General features: G+C 40.3%; 1 protein-coding gene across 1 annotated transcript in view; it reads left to right on the forward strand.

Annotated features, from left to right (window-relative positions):
- Nucleotides 1–968: 968 nt before the first annotated feature.
- Nucleotides 969–26,500, forward strand: part of astn1 (astrotactin 1) — a gene marked incomplete at its 5' end in the record, with an annotated part of 409,253 nt that continues 383,721 nt past the window's right edge. Inside the window, one exon of the mRNA XM_084545838.1 lies at nucleotides 969–1,287. Coding sequence (XP_084401964.1) covers nucleotides 969–1,287 — 319 coding nt within the window. The remainder of the gene's footprint in view (nucleotides 1,288–26,500) is intronic.

Below are 26,500 nucleotides of genomic sequence, written 5' to 3' on the forward strand. Positions count from 1 at the left end.
TAGGGTCACAGGCTCAGTCACCCATTCTGTTTCCCCATTCAGGGATGATAGTGTCTCAGCGTTCATTTACTTACATTGAAATCTTTGAGACTGCCGCTTTAAACTGATACAGGCGATGATTATGTTGTTGGACTGGACATCTTTTATCAGATCTGTTTGAATGTGCACAGAGTGAGGTTACATTTCCTTGTCTCCTCTGATCTTTTTTTTTACATGCATTTCATACTTATGCAGTATGGATCTCTTCTGCACAAAACAGTCTCAAGAATCTGCATGCATTCTGTGTGTTGATTTGTGCACAAATGTAAATTGTGATTCCCAGCAAAACAAAGGATTTGCAACTCTTGCCTAGAGCTGTCCTCTTCAATACACCCTTTAAAGTTCTCCCGTATCAACAGCACAGCATCTTCTGACAGAGTTTCAACAGTCAGCTTGTGAATCTGAGCCATCAATTACGAAATTATGCATGCACCCAGTGGAGTGTCCACCCAATCAAAGAGGTCAGGCAAGCGACTGAAGATGCTCAGTGGTGTCACTTGCAGATGAAATGCAAACTGGTGTGAGAGGGCAAACATACAATTAAATTACAAATGATGGTGCTTTTGGTGATGGGACCCTCAGGGCGCTCTGGGTGCATATCCTGCTGGTAATCTATGCTTAGCCATTCCAGAGCCATTTGGATAGTTTATCGATCAATTACTACAGTAAAGGGGTCAAAAGCATTTAAACACAGCCGCGCAGTCAATGTTCAGTAATGCTGTATCTACAACAATCCTGTCAGTGCTCATACGGGAGAAGTAAGAGGCGTTTGTTTCCCACACTGTGAGAGCCCGGCGGTGTAACACACACACACACACACACCCCTCCTCACTCACTCACTCAGCCGCTCTCTCATCCGCTGGACTGAGAGGCTGAAGCAGCCCGAGAAAGGAAACAGAGAGGAGGGGAGAGGAAACGGAGCGACGGAGATGGCGAGCATCAACATGGGGCCGAGAACGCTGCTGCTACCGCTGCTGCTGCCGGGGCTCGCGTGGGTCCTCCTGGCCTTCCTGACCGCCGACGTCCGATGCCTAAACGGCGACGAGGACCAGAACCAGGACACCGAGTGCAAGATGAAGAGCGTCACCGTGTCGGCGCTGCCGTTTCTGAGGGAGAACGACCTGAGCATCATGCACAGTCCGTCGGCCTCCGAGCCCAAGCTGCTGTTCTCCGTCAGAAACGATTTTCCCGGGGACGTCGTGGTGGTGGACGACCTGGAGAACACCGAGCTCCCCTTCTTTGTCTTAGGTGAGTCTTTAAAACCGGACGGCGTGCGCGGTTCATTAGCCGTTAATTAAGCGGATTAAAGCCCACTCTCTCTTCATATTCCACCGGAGCATCAGTCTATTAGCCCAGGCCTGGCTACATACCATGTTTTCACTCGTTTGGAAAACACTAGTGGCTATGAATATATATTTAACAGCCAGAACGTATAGCTAGTGCAAATAGCTGCGCGTAGTTTATATGTCACAATCAGTCCGCCATTAGTTTACAGGCTAATTAGCTAGCTTGTTATTGATAACACACAGGTGTGCTAATCAACACTTAGCACTTCTTATTGCAAAAACAGGCCGCGTAGCATCCTAATGCTAAAAACGTTTAGCCAACAATAATTAAATATGTACGTTAAGTTGCATTAAAGCAATATATATATATTAATTCACGAGTATTTATCCCTAGCGTACACATGTGCCTTGCTTAGCTGGACTACCTGTGTATGAAGCTACCTGCTAGTCAACGCACTAGCCAAACTGCTGTCACCCAAGTGCAACTTTTAGGCTTGTGCATTTCTGTGGTTTTGTGGTCACTCTGCGCTGCCCGTGTCTTATATGTTGCCCAACTCGTTAAAACACAACTGTCTACGCCCTCTTGTTAGTTTTCTGGTTTTACTAAGCAAGCTTCATCCAAGTTTAGAACCAAACGAGTCCACACCGCCCGGACAATTAAACCGTGTTAAAATAACACTGAGTCTGGCGTAGAGCGGCAAAGTTTGCAGCGTGAGAAGTTTGCTTGGCCGCTGTCCATGGTTCTGAATCTTCTCCGCAGCGCTTCTTGCCAGGTTACAGCTGCTGCTGCTGCTGTCGTGAGGAGTCAAGAGCTCGTACTGCCACTGCGAGCACTGAGACACACTGTGTGTGATTTGTAGTCTCACATTTATACGGTCAGTTCGGTGAGAATTGAGGCTATGGGTGCTTCTGTGTTTGTGTTAGGGTTTAGTGTTGTTACATGTGTTGCTTGCTGCCTTAGGTCAGTGCATTGCAGATATCGATTAAACATACCTTATGTGATATTTTTTTATTTTTGTGGTTGCTATCAAGTTTAATAGCCATTGCCTAACTTGTCATACGGACATTTTACAAATTACAACATGCTCATTGTATTTTAGCACTGCTTTTACACTGACATATCCTCATATACTGTGTTTACAGAGTGATGGGAAATAACAGGCTTTAGTTTGAAAAATGATCTAAAACATTAAACTGTACTATCCACACAGGCGCTGAAGATAAACATTGATTATTAGCTTAATATCAGGGTAGTTGTATTTAATGAGTGGCAAGGGTGATCAGCAGACTTTCTTATAAAACTCTTTTGACTCAAGTGATTGTTTTTTGTTTTTGTTTTTTTTATCTTTTACTCCTTTATTGGATAGATCAGCAGAAAGAGCCAGCCCGCTCTACCTACTGAGCCACAGCCGCTACTAAAGTTTGTACACCTTCTCATTCAATGGTTTTGCTTTGTAGATTAATACTGAAGACATCAAAACTGTAAAGGAACACATATGGAATCATCAAGTAAACCAAAAAAAAGTTAAACAACCCACAATATGCTTTATATTTTGGATTCATAAGAGTAACAGTCTATCATGACTTGAAGACATGAAGGTCAGTCAGGTTAGAACATTTCAAGAACTGTGAATGTGTCCTCAAGTGCAGTTGCGAAAACCATCAAATGAAAGAGAGTAATAGAGTGCTGCGTCAGATCACCTGGCCCCCACAACCTAAACCCAGTTAAGATGGTTTGGGGTGAGTTGGACCACAGAGTGAAGGCAAAGCGGCCAACAGGTGCGTACACTACTGGAACTCCTTTCCAGGCCTCCTTGTTGGCCTACCATTCCAGGAGACTACCTCATGAAGCTGTTTGAGGGAATGCCATGAGCACGCAAAGCTGTCATCAAAGAAAAAAGTGACTGCTTTGAGGAAACACTGAATCAGAGGTGTCCATACTGCGTCTTGTCTTCAAGCAGCTAACTGTTGTTGACAGCTCTCCAGGATATACAATGCAACATATGTCAATCTGAAAACCATTATGAAGCAGCTCTTGTAGTCGAAGCAAGCCATGTAAAGCTAAAGCTATACCAAATCAGTTTACTCTAAAATATGTTAATAACTGGATGTGAGTTCTTCATAAAAGCAGATAGTAATGGAAAGTCTGGAGTTTCTGCACCACTGCTGAGTTTGTACCAACAACACAATACTATTTTTGGTGATTAGTTTTGGATAATAGCAATCTTTCCTATTTCACCAAATGTGTCTAAGTAGTAAATATCTGTTTTAAATAAATGTAGTGAAGTGATGTAGTCTGCAGGTAGAAAATCCTTTTGATTCAGCTTAAAGAGCATGCCACGATGAGAGTGACGATTTGTAAATGAGCACATCTGAATGTGAACGTGACCAAACATGTGAGCAGCTCCTACAGACCAATCTGTTTCATTTATTTATTATTTTTCCACAAACCCTCTGATCTTTTAGTCTCTAACATGTCAGAAAATGGGTAAAATAACTACTGCGGTATCTTAGATCCCAGCATGAGGTCTCATTTTATGGAACCAAAACTTCAAAGATGGTCATTTTATAATAATGTAAACTGTGAAAGGAAGCACGTCCTTTCATGTGAGTTCCTGAAAATAGCAAACTCTTTTGCTTTTGTCTGAAAAATGTATTGCAACTTATGGTAGGGCAACTCTCGGACATTATTAAACATAGCTAGTTTTGATAGATACTGTCACTGTCATGCAAGTAAAAATGAACTAAACTCGAAAATTTAACATTTTGAATGTAATTGTCTAAGAACTGACTAGTGTAAAGTCGCACAGCTCTTTATACTGTAGTGCAGTATGAAACTGAAGATATATTGTAACAAGAAAGGGTTAAACACACCACAAAGTAGCCTCCTTTTTCTGCCATAAGAACTTTTAACACTCGTCATTCTCTCAACCAGCTTCATTTGGTCATCACCTGGAGCTTTTCCAGCAGTCTTGAAGGAGTTCATACATATGCTGTGCACTCATTGGCTGCTTTTCCTGTCGAAGAACTAATGATGGTCCTACTAAACTCAAACCAGATGGGATAGTGTGTCACTTCAGAACGTCGTGGCAGCAGTGCTAGTTTAGTTTAGTTTTGCCTTGAACCCTGAGTAAATTTATAAATTTGCTTTCAACACACAAGTCCAAATTTCTGTTGGACAAATGTCCATTCCTTGGTTTTCTTGGTCCAAAAAAATCCATTCTTCTTATTGGTCGCTCTCAGTAGTGTTTTCTTCTTCAGTCTCCTCCAAACAGCTGATGTAGAGATGTGTCTGCTACTTGATCTCTAGGAAGCATTGGTGTGGGCTCTAATCCGCTGCCAATTGTTGATAAGCCTGGTAACTCCGCTCAACTTTTCCTATGATCAGAGGGAACTCTCGACCTTCCCTCGCTGGTGTCGTCCTCATGTGAGAGAGTTTCATCACAGTGTTTGAATGGTTTTGCAGCTGAGCTTGATGAAATTGTAAAATAAACTGATAGACCTCTGTGGTTTAAAGTGAAATTGGGCTGTAGCAACCTAAGCTTTGCACAAGAAAGCCTAGAACAAGAAAATTTACTTTCAAAAAGACTTTATTAACTGAAAACTATTCCAGTTGACCAGCTGGCAGACAGTGAGTATACTAGAGCTGGGTATTGCTACACATTTTCTGTATCGTTTTGATTCTGATTCACAGGTTCCCGGTTGGATTCAGTTGAATAGCAGTTATGTAAAGATATCAAAATTTCAAAGTTTTCACTTGGTTATGAAAGAGATTTCGACACTGAACTACTGGATTAGACCTCTAGTTTCACATCTTGCATGTGGTGTTGCTTTTGTGCAGCTCTTCTCTTTGGTCATACTTTTTAAATCCAATCAGCTTTAAGGACATATGGTGCTCTCAGGTTTGCTGGTTCTGTCTGTATGTTTTGGCTCTCCCTCACACTTGGACTAATCTCATTGCCTGGTCTCACGAAGTTTGTCTCGCAAAGCCGCAGTGAGATTTTTCTAACAAGAGGATGCAGGAACTGGTATATATTTAAAAATCGATCTAAGATCTCTCAAATGGTGATTAATTTTTGATTCGTAAAACAGATTTTTTTTAACCTAACCACGGGGCAGCCGTGGCCTACTGGTTAGCGCTTTGGGCTTGTGACCGGAGGGTTGCCGGTTCGAACCCCCGACCGGTAGAAAGCGGCTGAAGTGCCCTTGAGCAAGGCACCTAACCCCTCACTGCTCCCCGAGCGCCGCTGTAGCATGGCAGCTCACTGCTCCGGGTTAGTGTGTGCTTCACCTCACTGTGTGCTTTGTGTTCACTAATTCACGGATGGGATAAATGCAGAGACCAAATTCCTTGTATATACACAAGTATACTTGGCCGATAGACACTTAATCTTAATCTTAATCTAGTGGCTACCGGGGATCTGAAACATAACACATTTTGGTATTGGTTGACACATTTGGCATACTTTAGTATGTGTTATGTCAAAGTATCAGTGTCTATAGTATTGTTCTACAGTGCTGAAAATAGTAAAAATTAGGAACTCATCAGAATGAGTAGTTGCACCCAAACTTTTCATTTTTGAGGTTCTATACCCATCACTAGATAGGAGAAAGTGTCTCAGGCTTAGAAGCGAGTAGAGCCGCTGCCACAGATAAGGTCCTGGAAGAATTTGATATCAGTGTTCCTACTTTATTGGACTGGGGTCGGGGGCGGTCACTTGTCACACATATACTGGATAGGAAATTCATTTTTCCACTTCCATCCAGCTGATGTAGTGCAGAGTTTTGGAAAGCCTTGTCTATGAATCTGACTATTCCTTGTATTTATCAGTACTCCAGAAAAAAACACTGTAACATAAACACTAGAATTTCTATGCTTGTTTTAATTAATAGACATATGGATGCAGGGAATAGTTCTATGGAGGTCCCAAATGATGTTTGCAGAATTATTCAGTATTTACACCATGAGACTGTGGTGAATACTTTGAATAGTTCATTTAAAGGCCCAATTTAAACAACAGTTATTTCATTAAGTGGTGCAGGGAAATAAGGTAAGACTAATGCACAGCACAGCAGATCTCTCAGGGCTGCTGCTGCATATGAATGAGTCTGAATTTGTATCTGGCATTCCTTTACGTAGCGCTCTGCCCCGGGACAGAAAACTTTTAATGAAATCTCACACCGGGGAGTCCAACACAATTCTGGGTAGCATCCCTGCTACCCAAATATAAACACAGGAGCAGCTGCGGCATTTTATTTATTTATTTTGTCCTCCTTTTGTTTGCTGCTTGATTTCCTTTGCTGTTTAACAAAACATCCTTTGTCCAATACGGAGTGTCCGCTTTGAATTACAAACCAGAACTTCCACTCGTTGTACATGCGCCTTCTTGAAAAACAAAAGCAATCCGAGGTAACGCTGTGTGGCGGTATTGATAAAAAGCAGTAATTGCATTTAGAGCAGTGTGATGGGATGCCTGATGAATGCTGTTAGGGTAGAAGCTCTAAAGTCTTTTTAGCTGCTGCTGGGGATCCAGTTGTTGTTGTTGTCTCACACTAGCCCTCTTTATATTGTTGAGTCTGCCATAGCCTCATTATGATTAATGCACTACACGGTTCCTCTCAGCAGATTTCTATGTCCCTTCACCATGGTGTGTGAGACATTATGCCAGGCACAGCCTGTGGGTAAACATTCAGTGCATTGTAGGCCAACTCAAACAACAATGATGACAAAAAACAATATAGAGAAGCACATGTTTCTTTGGAGTGAGAATATGTAAGAGATTAACTGATTTCACTTTGGTGCATGTTTACTGGTGACACATTTGCTTTAGGAACTTACTGGATCAAGCTATTTTTGTTAGTGGCGACAAACTGAACGGGAGTCTGATAACTTGCCCTGTTGGTTGCATTGGTGGTGGTATTTATCCCCTGTTTAGAACAAGCCAGTAATAGTACTTATATGGCCCACGCACAAATTGACCGCTGCACAGTCCTATGCTTCAAGTACATTTTAATTTCATTTTATGTCTCACCGCTAATGCCACCCTAAAATCAAAATGCAAATGTGTGAAATGCTAAAATTTCTGACACAAAACGGGTGTGTGTCAGATGTTAACCCTTATTGAAACCTTTTTAACTGAGTAGGCAAAGACATATAACAATACAGAGTTGCAAGGTGCTGCCACTGACGTAGATCCCTTTGTTTGAGATCATGTAGTTCTTTTGTAAATTGTAGGTTATTTTCTCTTTGGTCTGCTCTAATTAATAAGTAGCGGTTCAATAGAGTGGTTCATTCAACATTTTTCTTTTCACTCAACATGGAAACTGCAGTAGTGGTTGCTTTTAAAACATTTTTAGTTCATTAATAGCTATGTTGAATAAGAGAAAGGGCAGTTATTCTGATAGTCTATTCAAGTAAGTGTATTTTAAATTAAAATATGACAAAATTGTGCAGTGGGTTCCGTGACATACTATTGCAAAGTTACCATGGCCCATGTTATGTAACTACCTTTGTGATCTACCACCAGCAAATATGTGAGACTGTGGATTACTATAGATTCATGCCAGAGAAATAGTAGTAAACAAGAGAAGGAATGTTTATGCTGGGAAGAATTTCCATCTCTGTCTCTCACTGGAGCAAGGCTAAAACAGGCTTAGGAGCTCCCAGTGGAGTTTGCTCCACAAAAGTCAGACACAACAAAACCACCCGGAATTTACCCATAAATCCTTCTTTGCTGTAATGTTCATTTCAGCTTTGTAGTTCCATATCTTGTAACACTTCTTTATCACTTTTGTTTGCATTTCAATTCCAAAAGGTGTCAAAAAAAGGAAGTTGTGAAGACACTACTCCGTTATTGTCACAGTACACAGTAGTGTATTCAGCTATCCTGGCGTAGCTAGGCTCTATTCTTATCAGGATGTGAGTGTGGTAATTCTCCATTTCATTATGGGGCATGTTTCTACCGATACAGAGACAAAATAACTTCACGCAAATTGATAGTTTTACAACCAATCAGAGCTATTTTGTTATCATCAAATTTCAACTCCACGGTGCTCAGATGCCATGTTGCTGTTAATCTTCTATCCATCACCACATAAGGCCCACTGAAATGATTTGATTGGCCTGGCAGAACATAATCAGTTCCCAGTTCCCGGAGCGACTTCAGACTAACTTTCCGCCAGAAAAAGTTTGTGGCTGGGGGTAGTACAGGCTGGCTTCTAGGCTAGTATTCAGCCATTTAGGCAAAAAAAAAGATCAGTGTTTTAAAGGTACAGTATAGAACTGAATATGGAAAGAGGTAGTGCAGATTATGCTTCAGGAAGGGTGACAGAAATTTGATTTTGGATCACACAATAACCAACCTAAAAAACAACATAAATTCATCCTCATTTCAAGTCATGTTTCTGATGGTAAAAAGCATCACTTTAAATTCTACACACTCAGGTTTTGACTCCCGACCCTGACCACTTCAGTCAGTTTAACATAGATTTCTGAAGCTTATCACACAGCAACCCTCTCAGCAGCAGCCAGTCTTACTGTTAACTGCAGTCCCCCCTAATCTTCCATGTCTCATCAGGACACATTATACCTGACTATAATTATTAGGTTTTAAACACCTCAGAGACACAGATAAGAACATTTTTAAAGGCTGGCCTCAGTGTTGTAGTTAAAGGTGAAACCTTACAGCAGGATAACTCCTTTTGGGAACAGAAAAAAATGATTCTTCTTATGAGGCATGCTAAGAATCATTTTCATTACCATATCAATTTATTTAAATAACAGAATCTTTTACCTGGTTTTAAATGCAGGCTGATGTGTGTAGGGGCAGCGACAGTGCAGTGCCATTTAAATTCCACATTTTCCCCCCTTTTACAGTGGCTCACGCTTTTTTCGCCAAATTGCCTCTCTGTGAAGCATCCAAGAAGCAATTTGAAAAGGGAGGATTCTGTGACTGACAGTAAATTGTAGCTGCAGGACTGCATGCACTCGTTAGTGTCAGAGAAGCCTGGCTACGTTATTAGAAATTTACCCTTTCGGTGTTGTATCATAAATTGTCCAGGAGTTGAGGTAATAAAGTTGCCCTCTGGTAGACACTCGAGCTGTATTTGCTCTGGCAGTGATTTTTCACATCGGGCCCGGAAGACTTGGAGGGAAGTCCGACCTTAAAGGCCTCCCATTCAAATCAGCCCTCTGGAACAATAATTTGGCCTGTACAATTCAGGTTCATGACATAGAAAATTTCATATTGGTGCCACTGAAACGGGCTTTAAACTGTAGTACTAGTCATGTCACCTTTGAGTCCTGAGAGCAGTGTGCTTTTCTCAAGATGGATACTTTTTTTTAAGAGTTAACTAAGCTGACCAGACATTGAGACCTGCAAGTGGTTTCACCTTGTTATTCAACTCGTTTCAATTCAGTTTTGTTGACATGAAGTCATTTTATAGGCAAACTACAGATGGCTCCACTAAGACAGTACAAGTGGTATAGAATGGTACACAGGAACATACATACATTGTTTTAATTGGGCGCGTACTCTCTGGTACACATTACCTGCGCTAAATTTTACCCTCTGGCCGACCAAGAGTTTTATTATTACTGTGAATTTCTGCAAGCAGCTCTCCTATTGATTCAAAATGACATTTCCCAGGGGGGCTCGATGTGTCGCTTGCCTCTTTGTGCTCTCACTGCCATTAAGCAACACTCATTTGATTGTTCTTGCAAAAGTGTAAGGTCACGTGTTAACACTTGTACAGTCCAGTGTCGCCAGATTGGGTTGTTTGTTTCACATTCAGCTGCTACAGTCACATCTTCCTGAGCCCTCCTCTGCAGAACATGTGTTGTGTCAGTAAACTTTTCTGTGACAGCTATGGGAGGGATAGCACTAGGGGATATTTTTCAGCACATTGTTTTGATCACAGAATTGTTCTCTCATAAGAACAAGGTGGCCTTGCCCTAGTAAAGTGTGTTTTATCATTAAAGGCTACAGATGTATATATATATATATCAAACATGGATTAAAGAGCATTGTGTGTTTCAACTTTCATTAACATACATGTCATCATGATAACATGGTACAGCAACATCAGAGATGTGAGCCCCACACTGAGTTCTGTCTGTTGAAATACCAGCTGCTCTCTGGCTGAATTGAATAAAATTACAAAAAGAAAAAAAGAGTTGGATCAGAAACGCTGTGTGGGCCTCCATTTTCATTATGCATTTTAATCCTTGTCCAGCTGCGTGTATCACCTTGACTTGCCAAAAAGTGAATTCAAGCCTTTCTTGCATATAACAATAGGTCACTAGCTGTAATGTAATCCAGGCTTATTCGTTTCACTTGCCTTAACTCCTTAAGCCTTTGACCATTTTTGAAACTTCCACTTGATAAAACATCCCAAACTTTGGTCAGTGACAGCCCCACAACTGTAAGTCCTCAAAGAAAAACCTTGGGCTGTATGGATAAGAGATACCTGGGACTGATATACAACCTGTTCAAAGCTTTGGACTGCACCGCCACCAAATCTGATGGAAAACTACAATGCTGAGTCCATTTTAGTTATAGTACTACTAGGTAGCCTCTTCGTTTAAATATGCCTTACTTAGCAACTTTAGAAAAATGGTGACCAGTTACATTTTAATAACACGTAATAATAATTTCAATGCCCCCCTCTAAATGCACCCAGCAGTATTTAAGACGGACATTATGTTGCACCACGTCTGTTATAGGAGAAATATGTTGGAAAATCTTCTAACTGGTGGAATGAGCTCCACAACTCAGCTTAATGACACTAGTTTCTTTGATGGAGGAGGGATTTTAGCATACAGTGAGACCCCGGTATGCAACAGTGTGCTACAGCTGCGTCCCTCTGAGCAATTAAAACTGCTTTCATATAGTCCGTCATAATGAATATGTTACAGACACAATCTAATTACTGTACATGCAGTGTGTCAGGGACACTTTGCTGAGCCTAGTGAGCACACAACTCATTTATTAACTGGATCTTCACGCTGAGTACAGTGCTTTTCTAAGCGTAGGTGACTTACATAACTATGGCCAACCTACTTCCAACTATAGAAGCACTAATGGTCGTCACTTGAATTCCAACTCTGGATTTAAAGCCGTTGTGTTATTCGACGGCATTATTTGCATTGGTTTATTAGTTTATAAGTTTATTACTGAGACTGAGGGATGAGTCAGTTTTTAGTGTTCGTTTGAAAATGTAGCAACTTTTCTGAATTATTGCAAAAAAACTAATCAGATCTGAACTCTTATTGTAATGCCCAGAGCTTAGTTATACAAAAGGAAAATGAGATTTTAAGTTTGAACTGTTAATTTGCTGAAAAAAAGTCTCTTCATTTAACTTTTTGTTGAAGTTCTCAGTTTCCAACATGACATTTACAGGTCGGCAGGATCTGTAATGTGCTGGCACTAAGGAACGCACTGTGAGCTTTTCGACAAAGCCAGAGACTTTTAGCCTTGGAAGTGTTAATTAACTGTTCCATGAATAAATGGCTGTTTCAGGTGTTTTCAGACTTGCATCCTGCTTTCCTCCTTGGGGATAGTGTGGGCTGCTCAGGTCTTGACACTTACTTTTTTCCCCAAAAGATCATGTGTTCTTCTAAATTGATAAATCTCGCAGAACATAAATGAAAATGTGCAAATGATACATATTTTCTTGATAAAGGGATATGGGAAAAAGGTAAATTAATTTAATTCAGCTTTAATTTTAATATTTTATGATTTCTTCTTTGAACTGTACTTAATAGTTAATGAGTTTTATACATTCAGCTAATTTACACCATACTCACAAGATTAAAAAAGCTTTTTGCTTGGACTGAATTTGTTCTGTTTTTTAGTAGAATTAGAGGCTATCAGTGGCAGTAGTTGAAAGGGGTGTGTTGGGGTGAGGGTAGTAGGTATGTATGCGTGTCAATCACACCTGTTTCCTCTGCCCAGAGGGCTCTCCCATAGAGGTGTGTTGCCTGTTGTCCTCCTCGTCCTCCTCCTCCTCCTCCTCTCCTGCATCTCCCTCTTCATTAGCTACAGTTATTTCTTGACGTTCCCTTGTTGCATCAGCTGCCTCAGCAGCACTGGTTGATGCCTGCAAATATTCAAAACTAATTAATTGGAAAGATACACACTGATCAAACTGTCCACCCTTCTCAGGTTTCCAAGCAGTCTGTTTTGTTAATACCATTGGTCCACATTGCTTTTGCCTCCTCAGGATGAGGCCTTTTCAGTTTTTAATGATATTTCTATCATATTCATATGGAATGAGGGAGCAAAACATTCAGTGGGGACAAAGGGAACTGGACCTGAAGATGTTTCACCACTCATCCAAGTAGGTTCTTTAGCTCTAAAAGACTGGTGGGGAGTGGATGGTGACCAACTGAAACTCACATTAATACGTTCTATTAACATCCAAATACTTAACACCTTTGTTTTAGTTTTTTTTTGTTTTTGTTTTTGTTTTTTTGGATACACCATGACCTGGGGGCTGAGAATGTCCACAGACATTCACCAGTACAGTTAAATAATCAACATTAATTTCAGCAGCTTGTCAGCTCGGCCTCTTAGATGCTTGTTAATAACTTATTTGAACGATTATGGGCCAGCGCTGTGTTAACAATATGGACAAACATTAGTATTAACACAGATGTGGTAATTCTGGACCAATCTGTGCAGATGTGTTCAAGACACAGATAATAAGTGAACTTGAGACTGATTTTTACTGGCTCAACTGTCTCAACTTTTAAAACCAAGACATCAAGACTCCAGTCAAAAATAAGCAAATCATTCTGGTTATTTTGCATGGCCAACTTCAATGTTGCTGTATTACATAGACAAAGGATTCTGCTGCAGAATCATCCTCATCCTGTAAAATAAGCAAGCAACTTCCTGTCTGAAACTGAGTAAGCTATTCCACACACTTCCCACTTCTTCCTTTGTACAGTACAGCAAATCATCCCAAACCAATACAGATGATAGCTTCCTCTGGGTACATTGCTGAGGCGGAATACAAAACTTCATCTAAGACCTTCACAACAATCAGAGTTACTTTTCCAGGTGTATATCCTTGGATTCCCCCAGGACTGCACATTCCCATTCCCTTTCTGCATTTCCTGCATCCAGAAATGCCAGTGGGATTATGGATGCTCTGCTACTTACCTGTTATATTCCTGCAAACTTTACACAGAATGTCCACTGAAACAAGACTAAATAAGCAGTAGTTCCAGAAACTGTTAGTTTGTGTTAGTTGTTTGTATGAAGCTCTGATGGAGTTCACTATTTAATAAAATAAAATACAGTATAGACGTGTCTGAGATCAAGGATGTGATGTATTCAGAAAATCTGAATCATGTCTGTACATGAAGCTCAACGTGGGTCAATTAATTAAACTTACAGCTTATGCCTGGATTTCTCATATGTCCACGTTTATGCTACATTGCTGTGTTTGTTTTGTCCGTGTGTGGCCTGTGATCCGTCTTTCACCCGCACCCACAGTCAGCTACCAATCGAGCCGTAGCCATGATTAGGACACCTGCTTAAATGATCATTCAACTTGCCATTCAGGGCAGCTGTGTCTTGTGGTAAACAGCTCGCCTTTGTGCCGCTCTGTTTGTGAAAGTCTGATTGCCTGTAGTGTTTGTTTGTGGCCAATTTGTGTTTCAACGAGAGCCTTTGTGCATTTTGGAAGTTAGAATCTGCGACTGAGCCATTTTGCTGTGATTAAAGTTTTGTTCATTTGTTAAGAGAGTGTAGGTAGGTGGTCATAATGTTAAGCCTGAACGGTGTATGTCTCCTTTGTAATTCGTCTTGTCCAACATTGACTAAAACTCTGCTGGTCATGCCCAAAATGCTTGTGGCAAATCTGCATAAGTGCCATGATTCACCACAGTCAAATCCCCACTTCCTTTCTTGCCCCCATGCTATCTTTGTTGAGGATAAATCTGCGATTAACACCAAGCGGAGATCAAGGATTGTTTTGGTGTTTGTGCAAGGCAAGGACCGAGAACTGTGGAGGAGAGCACATAGGAGAGCATATAGCTGATAGTGAATGGTTTCCATGGCAACATGATCGGGAGGTTAGACAGGAGTTCTAAAGAAAGGTGGTGTTTTTATCGGCGCAGCAGGAGAAGACAGGAAGGAAGGAAGCAGAGAGGTGGCACCTTTAACTCTGCTCACCGCTACTGTCTGAATAACTCTGATCATAAAACAACATTAAGGTATCAAATATCATATCATCAAATGTTGTCCAGCTCAAGGACAACTTACTCTCAGTTACATCCTATCATCTTCCTTCCTGTTCTGCTCCACCTCCCTGTAATGCCAGAATTAAGACAACTGCACTTACACAGAAGTAAAAAGGCAGAGGAACACTGGAGAGCATCTGCTTCTAAGGCTTTTGATTGTTAATAATAGATCTGTTTAGCCAAGAATTATTTTTGGTTTAGTTTTTAAACATTTATTAGAAATATAAGATAATTGGAAATGTGTTTAATCCCAAATAAATATTTTATATCCAAATATTTGGCTCCCAAATAAAAATCACATCTTGGCAAAATCTTGTATTTGAATTATCTGTTCAGATAAGTAGTCTTTCTTATACTTATGTTTTCTTATTGTTTTGAAAATAACAGAGTTGCACGGAGCCAGGACAGAAACTTTCAGTTTTACCATTGAGCATAACATTTCTAGAATTGAACCAATTAAATATGGCACTGAAACCAAAACCTGAAATGAAAAAGGAAACACTGGCATTGAAACACACAAGACACTGGTACTGAAAAAGGTACTGGCACTTAAAAAGATTGCACTGAGTTTAAAGTCACTGTCCAGGCTGCATGCCGTAGGGCTTCAGAGGCTTTTACAAACCCATGCCCAGCTAGGAACTTTCACTTTAAATATAATTCTGTTCAGATCCCTTATCTCATTAGGTTTCATGTTCAGTGTTTACAGTCATAAATAACTAAAACTCAGTTATCTATTGTCACCTTGGCAGTTGGGACAGAAACATGGCTTGTAGTTACAACCTGACAATTATATAAACACCGTATTAAAGCTGCCCTGTGGACATTTCTCCTCAACAGACAAAGAGTTATATTTACATTCAGTGTTTCACTAAAATCAACTGTCCTCCTAAAGCACTTCATACTTATTTTAAATCCAGCATTGTTCATAGCTATGTTTCCTGGCATACTAGTTTGCCTTTTGAGCACCACATGTATGTATAATTCAGATTTATGTTAATATATGCGGTCTTTTTTACATGAAAGGGAAGCAGACTCTCCCGTTAAATAAAAAAAAAAAAAAAAAAAAAAAAAAGTCTGTTCCAGAGTGACACAGGAGGTCAAAAACTCTACAGGGGACCTTTAAATGTGCCGGCTGCTTGGTTAATTTTACGGCTCATTTTTCTCAAGCTTCTTGCTCCAAATAATGCAGGTACCGTGGCAGAACTATTAAGTTATTACACTGAGAATATTCATGGAAGTGTAATTGGCTGACCGCTCCGAGAGACTGTTAACGAGACATTTGATTGATTTGAAGCATTGTGGTATAACTTTAGAAAGCTAGTGATGTTTTGTAATTTTAAACTGCAAAAGGAGTCGGTGCCATCTAAAAACGAGAGCCCTGCCACACAAATACATTCCACAGCTGTTTGCTAATAAAGAGAAAGAGGTGATAAAATGTTTGATGTGAAATTTGATGCAGATAAAGCCACCACTGTTAGCTAAAATGTGTACCGTACTTTTACTCTACTACTGCACTTAGCTGTGTTAAAACAGCCACACTTCACTACTTTAACCATGTTAAAGGACAAACAACATACTCACAAATGGCGTAAAATATATACATACACTCACTTGCCATTCCATTAGGTACAGTAGTGATAGTAGTGAGTATAGGATTCCTGCACTAACTCTTTAAGTTTATGACAATCAGCATTAGTTTAAAACAACATTTTAGTCAGTGGGCTAGGCTAAATAACAGAAACGCTGTTTAATTCGATTCTGTTTAACTGCACCACAAATAATTTGAAGAAGAGGAACAAGAATATAGTGACAGTGACAAATTTGATGATGAAGAAGAAGAATGTAAGGGTTAAGGATAATTTGATGATCAGGAATAATGATTTAAGATAAAATAAGGCAATCCTTTAATTTATCCCATGGTGGGGACAATACAAAATGAGGAAGAAGAAGCATTTCATAAAGAAAAATCAAAGATGATGAAGAAACTGATGTATAAGAATTTAAGGATGATGAGGACTTTGGTATAGAAGAAGAGTTTGTGTAAAAAGAAGAGGAATGATCTGATAAAAAAAAGAGGAAGAATTTGAGGAAGAAGGAAGGGAATTTAGTGCAGGACACCAAGTTACATTCTGCATTCGTTTTCACTAGCGTACCTAATGATCTGGATAGTGAGTGTAGTTTTTGAGTGTTAGGAATATAAATGACTATATTTATTCTGTATCAAAATCCATTGGCATTTGATAAGCAGCCTCAGTAACAAATGAACGGTCCACATGTGTAAAACAAGGAAATGTTTTCATTATTAATCTCATTCCCTAGAAAGTCAAGTTTAGGGGGCAGAAAGGGAGGTAAACATATAAATCAGGGAACAGCAGCAATGGAAAGGCACACTCAAACACCTAGCCGTTTTTTTGCCAGCTCCCTTGCAGCGTGTTGATATAGTTTTCAAAAATGGTACTGCCGCCCACATGTGTTTTATTAGGCTGTCAGGCCAGGAGAGATCAAGGCAGAAAGAAACTGTAATCTGTATGCAGGCTCACAGAGGCCAGTGGGAGAGGGTTAAGAGCTGGACAAACAGTCAGACACTGGCTAGAAATATTTTTCATCCTTGTTTTAAGATTAGGCTATAGTAATTTATGGCACCCCATGAACATGTTGACTTCAGGAGTTCTTAAAGCAAATAAATGGAAAGATTGAAGATTCTTGTTATCCTGTGCACACACAAGCATGTATAAACGTGCCTATACTCTTCCGTGGTTTTCAGATTAGTTCCTGTTACAGGAAGCATGAGCTGTTGAGAGCAGCCAACTAGTTTCTTGGTTTCCCCCTCTGATGTCCTGATTTCATCACCTCAGTAAAAGCAATACATCTTAATTTGCTACTGTCATCACAGGCTGGCCTCGATCTGTCAGTTTCTCAACCTCGGGGAGAGGTGTTACACACAAGAAGGACATTGGTTCAAAGGCAATACGACATTCCGGCAGTCATTTTTTTTTTTTAAGAGGTCTGGTTACTTTTCGATTGATTGAACCCCGCAGAGCCACTTAAAATTCTCCCCATGTGTTCTTGAATGTTTGTGGTGTTTACAATTCTTGTTGTCTGGCCAAACTGAGCTTTGATGTTAGAAATGCATTGATTACCATTTCGTTGCTGACTTTGATCATCAGTTCAGTCAGCCAAACCACTAAAAAAAAGAAACACGCAATCCGTTTTTGTGCTTCTACTGTATGTGATATCGACCTAATAGCCAATATCACTAACAGCTTAATTGTCAGTGTAGAACTGCAGAAGATTACTTTTTCCATTTTAACTGTAATCCTCAAGTCAATACAAATATTGCAAATTCAAGCAGAATGTAATAGGACACACAAATAGGTAAGATGGTTTTCATAGAAACTGATTCAAAACTACATTTATTTATTTATGTTGACAAGCTTCACTCTTTAATAACTTTTAAACATTTTCTTGATTTTTTTGTTCTTGGCACCGTGGGTGTCTTAAAGAGAACTGTGAACCTTTAAAGCTGTCTTCATAGGAATTCCTCTAAAAAATGTTTCATACTCTTAAAAATATCTGCCGTGTTTCTATTTCCTCATGCTTCCTCATTTTTTGGGCCCATGGTGCCTGAACAGTAGTAGCTCTTTTTCCAGTCGAGCCGGTTGGGATTGTACCCGTAACCCACACTGGCTTCCCCTTACATGGTGCGTACCAAACGGAACACATTAATTCACTCTTTTTCCCTGTTTATACACAATCATACACATGATTGTGTATGAATGAAAAAATATATACTTTTTGTACCAGAGTGGATAATTTCATGGATATTGTAGTAACATGGCTTGAGCATTATTTTAAAAGCAGGGCAGTTTGTGCTACCTATGGACACGCACTTAAATCAATTATTTGGGTCTATATCCAGAGGAGCCATTGATCCAGAATGTGTGTGCATCTAAGTGGGGGCCATTGATAGGACTGTTTGCTAGCGTAGCTGAAAACACTGGTGAGGAAACAAATTGAGCCTCAACATTTTCTGCTTGCTACCCAGCTGAACCTAGTTTCATCATTAAACCATTTGATGTTAAACCTCAATAGTTCATACAGCTGTAACAGCGGCTAACCTTGTTTTATTCAATTTAACACAACTTGCATCACGCCGTCATTGGTTATCTCCAAGTACATGTCAGTTGTCTTCATCAAGAGCCTCATTAAAAACTGTAAAACTCAGCTCAGTTATCAGTATATTACAGGCCCAGCAAGTAGTCTGACACTTTTGACTTGTTCTCCTGTGTGTAGTTTACTTGCTTGATATTTGTAGCTACCTACTGGCACATCTCAGTCTCCCTTTGGCATTTCCTGACCTTGTTATGTCAGTCTCTGAGTCTGAACCGAGGGAAAAGCGGTTGCTTAAGATCAATCAGTCAGAACCCGAAATAGGACACAAACTTTCTCCTCTTGGCTCTCAGCACAGTTATCTGAAAGTAAGAGTATATTCATCAGAGCCTGGGTCAAGGGTGAAAGACAAACAGTTTGATCTGATCGTTTCCATTGTGGCCTTGACGACACTGAGCGAGGCAAGCTCTTTGAACTACAGTGGAGCTTTAAAAGAGTCGAGCTGAGATGTTGGCTTTATTTTATTATTCAACTCTTTAGAAGGCCAGAAATCACAAAGGCTGTTAGCTAAAGCCTTGATGCTCACAAAGCAGCTTCATTCTGTTAAAGAAAACTCAACAAAATATTCTCTCGCGATGTGAGCAATGAGGCCCTATGGTCTGGATGCTGTGTAGATTAATGTGGGTGGGTCAAATAGTTTATATTTAACCCATGTCAGTCTCTGAATAAGCTTTATGGAGAGCTTTCCCCGCATTCTGCCACTGCCAGGAGCTCGTTTTACAAAATGGCTTAAGGACTGATGCACAGCCATTATCATCATTGTAATGCAGCATTGATTGGAACTGCAGCCTAATTGTCAACTAAATGACACAGATTATGATGGGCACTGCATTATCGTACATATTCAGCGTTAATAAATTACCACATTATCAGCGATGCATGAGAAATGTTCTGATAAAGAGCTGTCTCCCTTCTGCACCCAGATAACAAGATTAAAAACTTGCTGCCGATCAAACACCATGGCTGCCAAATGGAAACATAGCTTTAAGTTCCCGACAAGTTGTTGATAAAAACACAACGTTAAGAGACTGTTGCCTCAGTAAAACCATTCTGATTTTTGACATTTTAAACTGGCTTGCATTTAAGAAATGATGGTCCTAATTAAGCTCTTGCAGTTGCGGAGTAAATGCATTACTCAGTCAGATTTGATGGGAAAGTTTGCAATAGTGAAGGAAAAAGTTTTGAGATGTTCTTGGAGGGCTTGGTTTTAATGTGAGTGAGACAGAATCAAAGCAGTGACTCCATTTCAGCTCCCATCCTTCCTCCCACTTTGATACTGCACTAGATATCAGACATACAGTGCTGGATTACTTTCCACAGGAAGCCACTTTCTCCTCGTTTCCATCCACTTAAGCAACTGCAAGGTGAAAACTAAAGAAATGTGCAGCAGCTGAATGTCTTATATTTCTTCCTCAACTTCTTTTTTCTTCTTCATTTAACTGTGCGCAGCCCCCTGCATAATTTCCAGTGTCTCATGAAGTCAGCCGGTTGGCTGTGTCAAAGGCGGATATAGCATTTGGAAGTTAAAACCAAGTGGATTAATGGGATTTTTTTTATTTTATTTATTTTTTTTTTACCTGCCTGAGGCTGGTCCTGTGACTGTTCCAGAAGCCTGTGAATATGGCATGCCTGGCAGCTGGTGAAGTTGGTGAAATATTTACACAGTCATGAATTTTAAATTTGTGGGGAGCTTATCACCTATACGGCAAGCAGGTGGTAAAAATAGAACCTATTGTGAAATAGACAATGACACATTGCGCTGGGGATGAAGAAGACCAAAGGTTTAACAGGACTTTGTTGCTCTGTTGTGAGTTTAGTATTCACCTTTTTACAGTAAATGCGTTCTTGTGCTACGACGCTGACTCACAGGATATGTCGTGGATAAATATTTCAGGGGTTTTATCGCAAGTATTAAAACAACAAATACCAGCAACACTGGTTGTTGTTAGGATGTTGAATGGGAGATATAGACCTTCAGTAAAAGTACTTTACAATATTTTGCTGTATAGAACTCAGTTACATATTTTTGGCCATAAGTCAAGCACGTTGATCCACATTTATTAACTCCAAAATGAGTCGCTCAGTTTCACTTGCCATTGTGTAAAGTACAGAGTGAAACTGAACACAGCTGGCCAGCTGCTGCCTAGTCTTCAAGTGGCATAATTATATAATAATATGGATGGATATTTGTTATTTGTATAGTAGTGTTTTAGTTTGGCCAAAGTCCCATCCACTAACATGGAGGGGGTGGAGCTTATGACCTACACTGCAGCCAGACACCAGGAGGAGCTCTACTTGCTTTGGCTTCACTTTAGAGGAGCAGTTTTGCCCTCCATCTTTATACTGTCTATGGTCTCTCCTATCACATTAGTCAGTTGACTTTTTGCTGGCAGTTCCCCACCAAATAACACAGTTTTTGATTGGGGGAGAGACAGTCAGGAGGTTTAATTTACCAGAGAGATTTTATAAATGATGAGACACCAAAGACAAATCTCTTTGAGAGTCAGTTCCATTTTAATTCAATTTTATTTATGTAGCGTCAGTAGCAATACATATTGTCTCAAGATGCTTTACAAAACCCAGCCTGAAACCTTCAGAGCAAGCACGGAGAAAACTCCCTTTTAACAGGAAGAAACACTGAGCAGAAACCAGCTCGTATGGAGGGACCTATCGGTCAAAGGCCGGCCAGGTAGAGACAGAAAAGAGAGAGAAGAAAAGAGACGAGGAATGAGATAAACATACATCCGTCATAGATACATACATGGAGAGAGTGAGTTCACCGATAGCAATGTAAGGGCAATGGGTGAAGCATGACAACCTTGTCTTCTCATAACGTTTGCTACACTGCACACGTCTGTCCTCATCAAAATGCCATGCTTGAAAGAACAGATCTAATTCATATCTCATCTGTTTTAATCAAACCATTTCTGAAACAACCTGTTTTTTCTGAATTAACTATTCTTCACACTCTTCCGGTGTGCAAGCTCTAATTTCTTATGTATGTTATCCTTTCAAGCACACGCAACTTTACTGTCGATGCCAAATTCTTGAAAAGGAGAAACTGGTAACGTCATGGATTTTGTATCTACAATATAGCGAGAACACATTTTAGTTTGCTTGTGATACCCTTCCATTTAATCTTAGTCAAGTCACTTTATGATGACGACTTAGAAATATGTTTGAGAGGTGAACGTTAAATAAATGTACAATTTGTCATTAAATACAGCTTGTAGTCACAGTGATTGCTCTTAAAGAAAAAAAAATGAGTACATTCTGAGCTGAGTTTCTAACTGTCAAGACAGCAGCATGTGGTGAACTCAAATCATTGCTAGAAAACGTTCATCATTTTCTACAGATTAGTAAGTCTACTGATCTTTCCATGGCCATGGATAAATGGTGGTATTTACTGCATCTTTTTATATTTGATTTATTTTCCACACGTACCATTTAAGAATGCCCTGTAGCTAATTCATCGGCTCCCCCCTATTTAGTCCACTTCTTTTTATCCTCCGAGGCAGATCTGTTTTTGAGAAATGATCAAATGACTTTACCGTTCGCTTATGTCCTCTGAGCTATCTATCCATCTATTCCTTCAGTCTGTCAGCTCCTGTGCTAAGCAGTGCTAGGCGTGCCTATCATCTTTGTCTCAAAATAAAAAGTGAAGCATCAGCTTTGCATTTCCCTGTCACTCATCTTCATCCAAGTGATTGTGGCAGCTCGGCTGTGTACACAGAGATATATTTATCATATACTATATCAAGCATATAACCACTGTGAGCCCGCATATGCAAACATAGCGGAGCAGCGTGCACGTGGGAGGGTTCCATCTTGCCGAGGCTTGCCATGGCTTTCAAGTTGCTTACTACTTGCAAAAAAAAAAAAAAAAAAAAACACAAAGTGGCTGGGAAATGTGGGATCGCTAACCAGAGGGGATGTGATGTGGCTGTATGTGTGTGTTTTCAGGCATTCCGTAAATAGGGTGTGACATTAAGCTGATGATTAAACCCCTTGAGGGTGACAGGTGAGGGAAGCAGGAGACAGCGTTGCACGGTGGTGAAAGACAGCTGACGTGAGCAGAACGAGAAGAGGTGATGCAGAAAGACTGAGAGGAAAGGGAAAGAGAGGGGAGGTCAGTAGGGGTCAGTAGGAAGTTAGTGAAGGAGGAAAGATTTGGCAGGAAATTGAAATACAAACAGAGATGGGGCAGTCAATCTATTAGATAAGTGGCAGTAATTGCCAGGGAGTCTGGGCCCAGGAGCTGCTGCTGATGAAGCTTGGCTTTGTTTGGTGTGTGGTAATGTAATTAACTTCAAGATGCAGTCATTCTCAATATCCAAATGCTGAAACATCTCTTATTTACCGCTGCTGTGTCCATGAGCAGAAAGACCAGACCAAAGTATTACACAAATCATCCTGACCTCTGCACTATTGCACTTTCTAACATGCCATCTGACTGAAGTGCTCCACCAACATCTATGGAACACAGGACACTGTATTTTTTATCCCATGTTTGTGCCGACCTTGAACAGAAAAGTAAATCACTGTATCCTGTTCCATTTAATCATGCTGTGCTAGTAGGGCCTTTGATGCAGAAAGCTCAGAAAGCTCAACAATGAGTTATTTTTCACACAAACTAGGAACTTTGGTTCGTAAAACGTCAAAGGCATGATATATTTCTCCAGCTGTCATAGGCTGGGAAGTCTTCAGAGCTTTGTGGTGGACCTCCCTGCATTTTTACTTCCTTCTTAGAGAGGTAGCCTTCTTCTAATGGTTTCTGCACACCTCCTGAGTTTCTCTTTCTTTTGATTTGTTCTCCCTGGGCGTTCTCTGCCTGACCAGGAATATAGCTTTCCACCAACCGTGGCAGGAGTTTTCAAGGTTGTTTACTTTTCTTGCTCATGGAAGTTTTTTGATGGGTAGTAGTGGAGAGAAACAAGAAGCTTTGGGGTGAAAGATGGGACGACATGCACCAAGACTCTTTAGGACTTTGGGGTGAAGGTAGAAACTGACCCACCCACTAGATACAACTATTGATGTAATTTGGGTGAACTGATCCATTAAAGTAAAATAATTCGTGTGTTTTTGCTCCTGACCCGCCACGATGAACACATGTATAAGTGCTTTTTGAATTCTACCATGTACACTTCAGCAGCAATGAACTCTATCTAATAGAGCAAATGCAGTTTGCATGTCACCTTCACACAGTACGTTTACAACTGATTGAACCCTGTAATGTGTTTCAGCTCTTGCTCTGCCGTGTGAAACCGAGCTGAGTGTGCACTGTTTCATTATGCATCCATAAACAGTTTCTACCTTGCACATATTTGCACACGGAGGTCACACTTGTATAAGTGAATGTATACTAATGCATTTCACATTCTTTAAATTGACATGATGTACTATTTAATGGGTAAATGACTGGGCTGTATGCTCGGTGGATGGACCTGGAAATAGTTATCCCCTTTTCTTTCTTTTTTTTTTATACAGTATTAAGCAAGACTTTCCAGTTCTACCTTAAAAATGTCCCCTCCACTTAAACACAATTTCATGCTGTGCAGCAGACATTTCGTTCTGTTCTTCCTGACTTCCTAGCATTTCCAAATATAGCAAATATGCCAGCCCTGATATTGTGGAGAAATATATCCAAAGAAATCCAACACAACTAAAATAATTCCATTTTTCTTGAATCTTACATGCATAACACAGTGTCTTCAGTTTAGCTAGGTTGCTATGTGTATCGTATCATTTCACAGCAGAGCAGCTGCATTGTCGTGCCAGGGAGGAATGAGATGATACTGTCAACCTTAAAGCAACTTAAAGCCCAATTTAGAGGGAAAATAAATGCCTTGATGATATAACGATCAAGGCATTAGATCTTGGATGTAAAATACAACGGAATATATTTGAGTTTTTTACAGTATATTTGTTGTTTGGTGTATTTGAATATCCATCCTCCCATTAATATGCCTTCTCTTGTTGTATTGCTTATTCTGAGTTGAGGAACTATGGGAGCTGGCTCACAGAGGGCATCAAAATATCCCTCTTCCCAGCAATATTTTACAACCCTCCCTGGGAGATGCCAAGGTGTTCCCAGGCTAGATGAAGTACATTATTTCTAGTCTATCCTGGGGTTTCCTACCAGTTGAACCCACCCAGAAAACCTTCACTGAAAGGCAAAGGCACCCAAGAGGCATTCTAATCAGATGCCCAAACCACCTCAACTGGCACTCAAAGGAGTGTCTCATATCATCACCTTGTCTTTAAGGGTGAGTAAAGACTCCCTACTAAAGAAATTGTTTTCAGTCACTTGTACTTGTAATCATATTTGCCACCTAAAGCTCATAACGACAGGTCGGGGTTGGAACATAGATCATCTGGTTAATCCATGCTCACAACAATGGCCATGGCACTGATCTGCCTGTCATCCGGAATCATGACCAAGACCCCGAGATGCTTAAACTTCTTCATCTGGGGCAACAACTCAATCCTAGCCTGCATGGAGCACTACGCCATTTTCCTGGAGAGGCCTCTGACTTGGTTTACAGCTACTTGGAATATAATGGCCCCTCATACCTGAGTTTGAGCTCAATGCAAAGCAGTAGGTGACAATTTCAACTGTATACTGAGCGGAACAATTTCACAACTCTTAATAGTTTGTTGATTTATAATATCCAAATCTGCATGTAAAAAAATAAATAAATTAAAATAATCATATCTAGAAACCAAAAGCTTGATGATATGGTAACACAAAATAATTAAACATTTATTTAAAGGTAAAATGAAATGAGAGCAGGTATTTCATTGAAAACCAGAATGCAGTCTGACATCTTCAATGCCCATTAAACTAAAATTATGAATGTCTGCTAATTTGCGCCTGACAAAAAATTTACATTTTAGAGAATAAAATTAGCCAATATTTTTCTCACGATGTAGGCCACACGCAGCCCTGTTAATCAGACTGTTAATTTTTATGACCCGGTCTAACTGTGAACAGCAGTGAATTGCTGTCCTAACCTTTCATGGCAGTAAAACAAAGAGACCTCCCAAACATCGACTTCACACCCAGAATAAGATATTACCTCTTGCGCAGCCACTGATGTCATGCAAATGAAATGCTTTTCTACTTTTTATGGTGAGGCTATACAATTTGTTGCAGTTCATGCAACCCTGTCATACATAGGAGCTGTTTTAATTAAAAATGCTGTATTTATTTCTTAAAGGAAAAAACAACAACCAAAAGATTTACGAGGCTATTATGCGTGTCTAAAGAATAAGGTCAGGCTCAGATTACAGGAGTTTGAAAATTCTCAACTGCATTATGCACAAGCCAAAATGTCATAAATGATCTGCTCTCAAATAAATATGAAGAAAATTCATTCATTCATTCATCTTCTATACCCGTTTTAGTCCTGTTAAGGGTCACGGGGGTCTGCTGGAGCCTATCCCAGCTGTCATCGGGCGAGAGGCAGGGGTACACCCTGGACAGGTCGCCAGTCCATCGCAGGGCCACACACAGAGACAGACAACCATTCACACTCACATGCACACCTACGGCCAATTTAGAATCACCAATCAACCTAATGAGCATGTTTTTGGATGGTGGGAGGAAGCCGGAGTACCTGGAGAGAACCCACGCAGACACAGGGAGAACATGCAAACTCCACACAGAAAGGCCCACCGGCCCATGGATTCGAACCGGTGACCTTCTTGCTGTGAGGCATCAGTGCTAACCACCTCGCCACTGTGCCGCCCC

The sequence above is a fragment of the Chelon labrosus genome, assembly GCF_963514085.1.
Source record: "Chelon labrosus genome assembly, chromosome: 6".
NCBI lineage: Eukaryota > Metazoa > Chordata > Actinopteri > Mugiliformes > Mugilidae > Chelon > Chelon labrosus.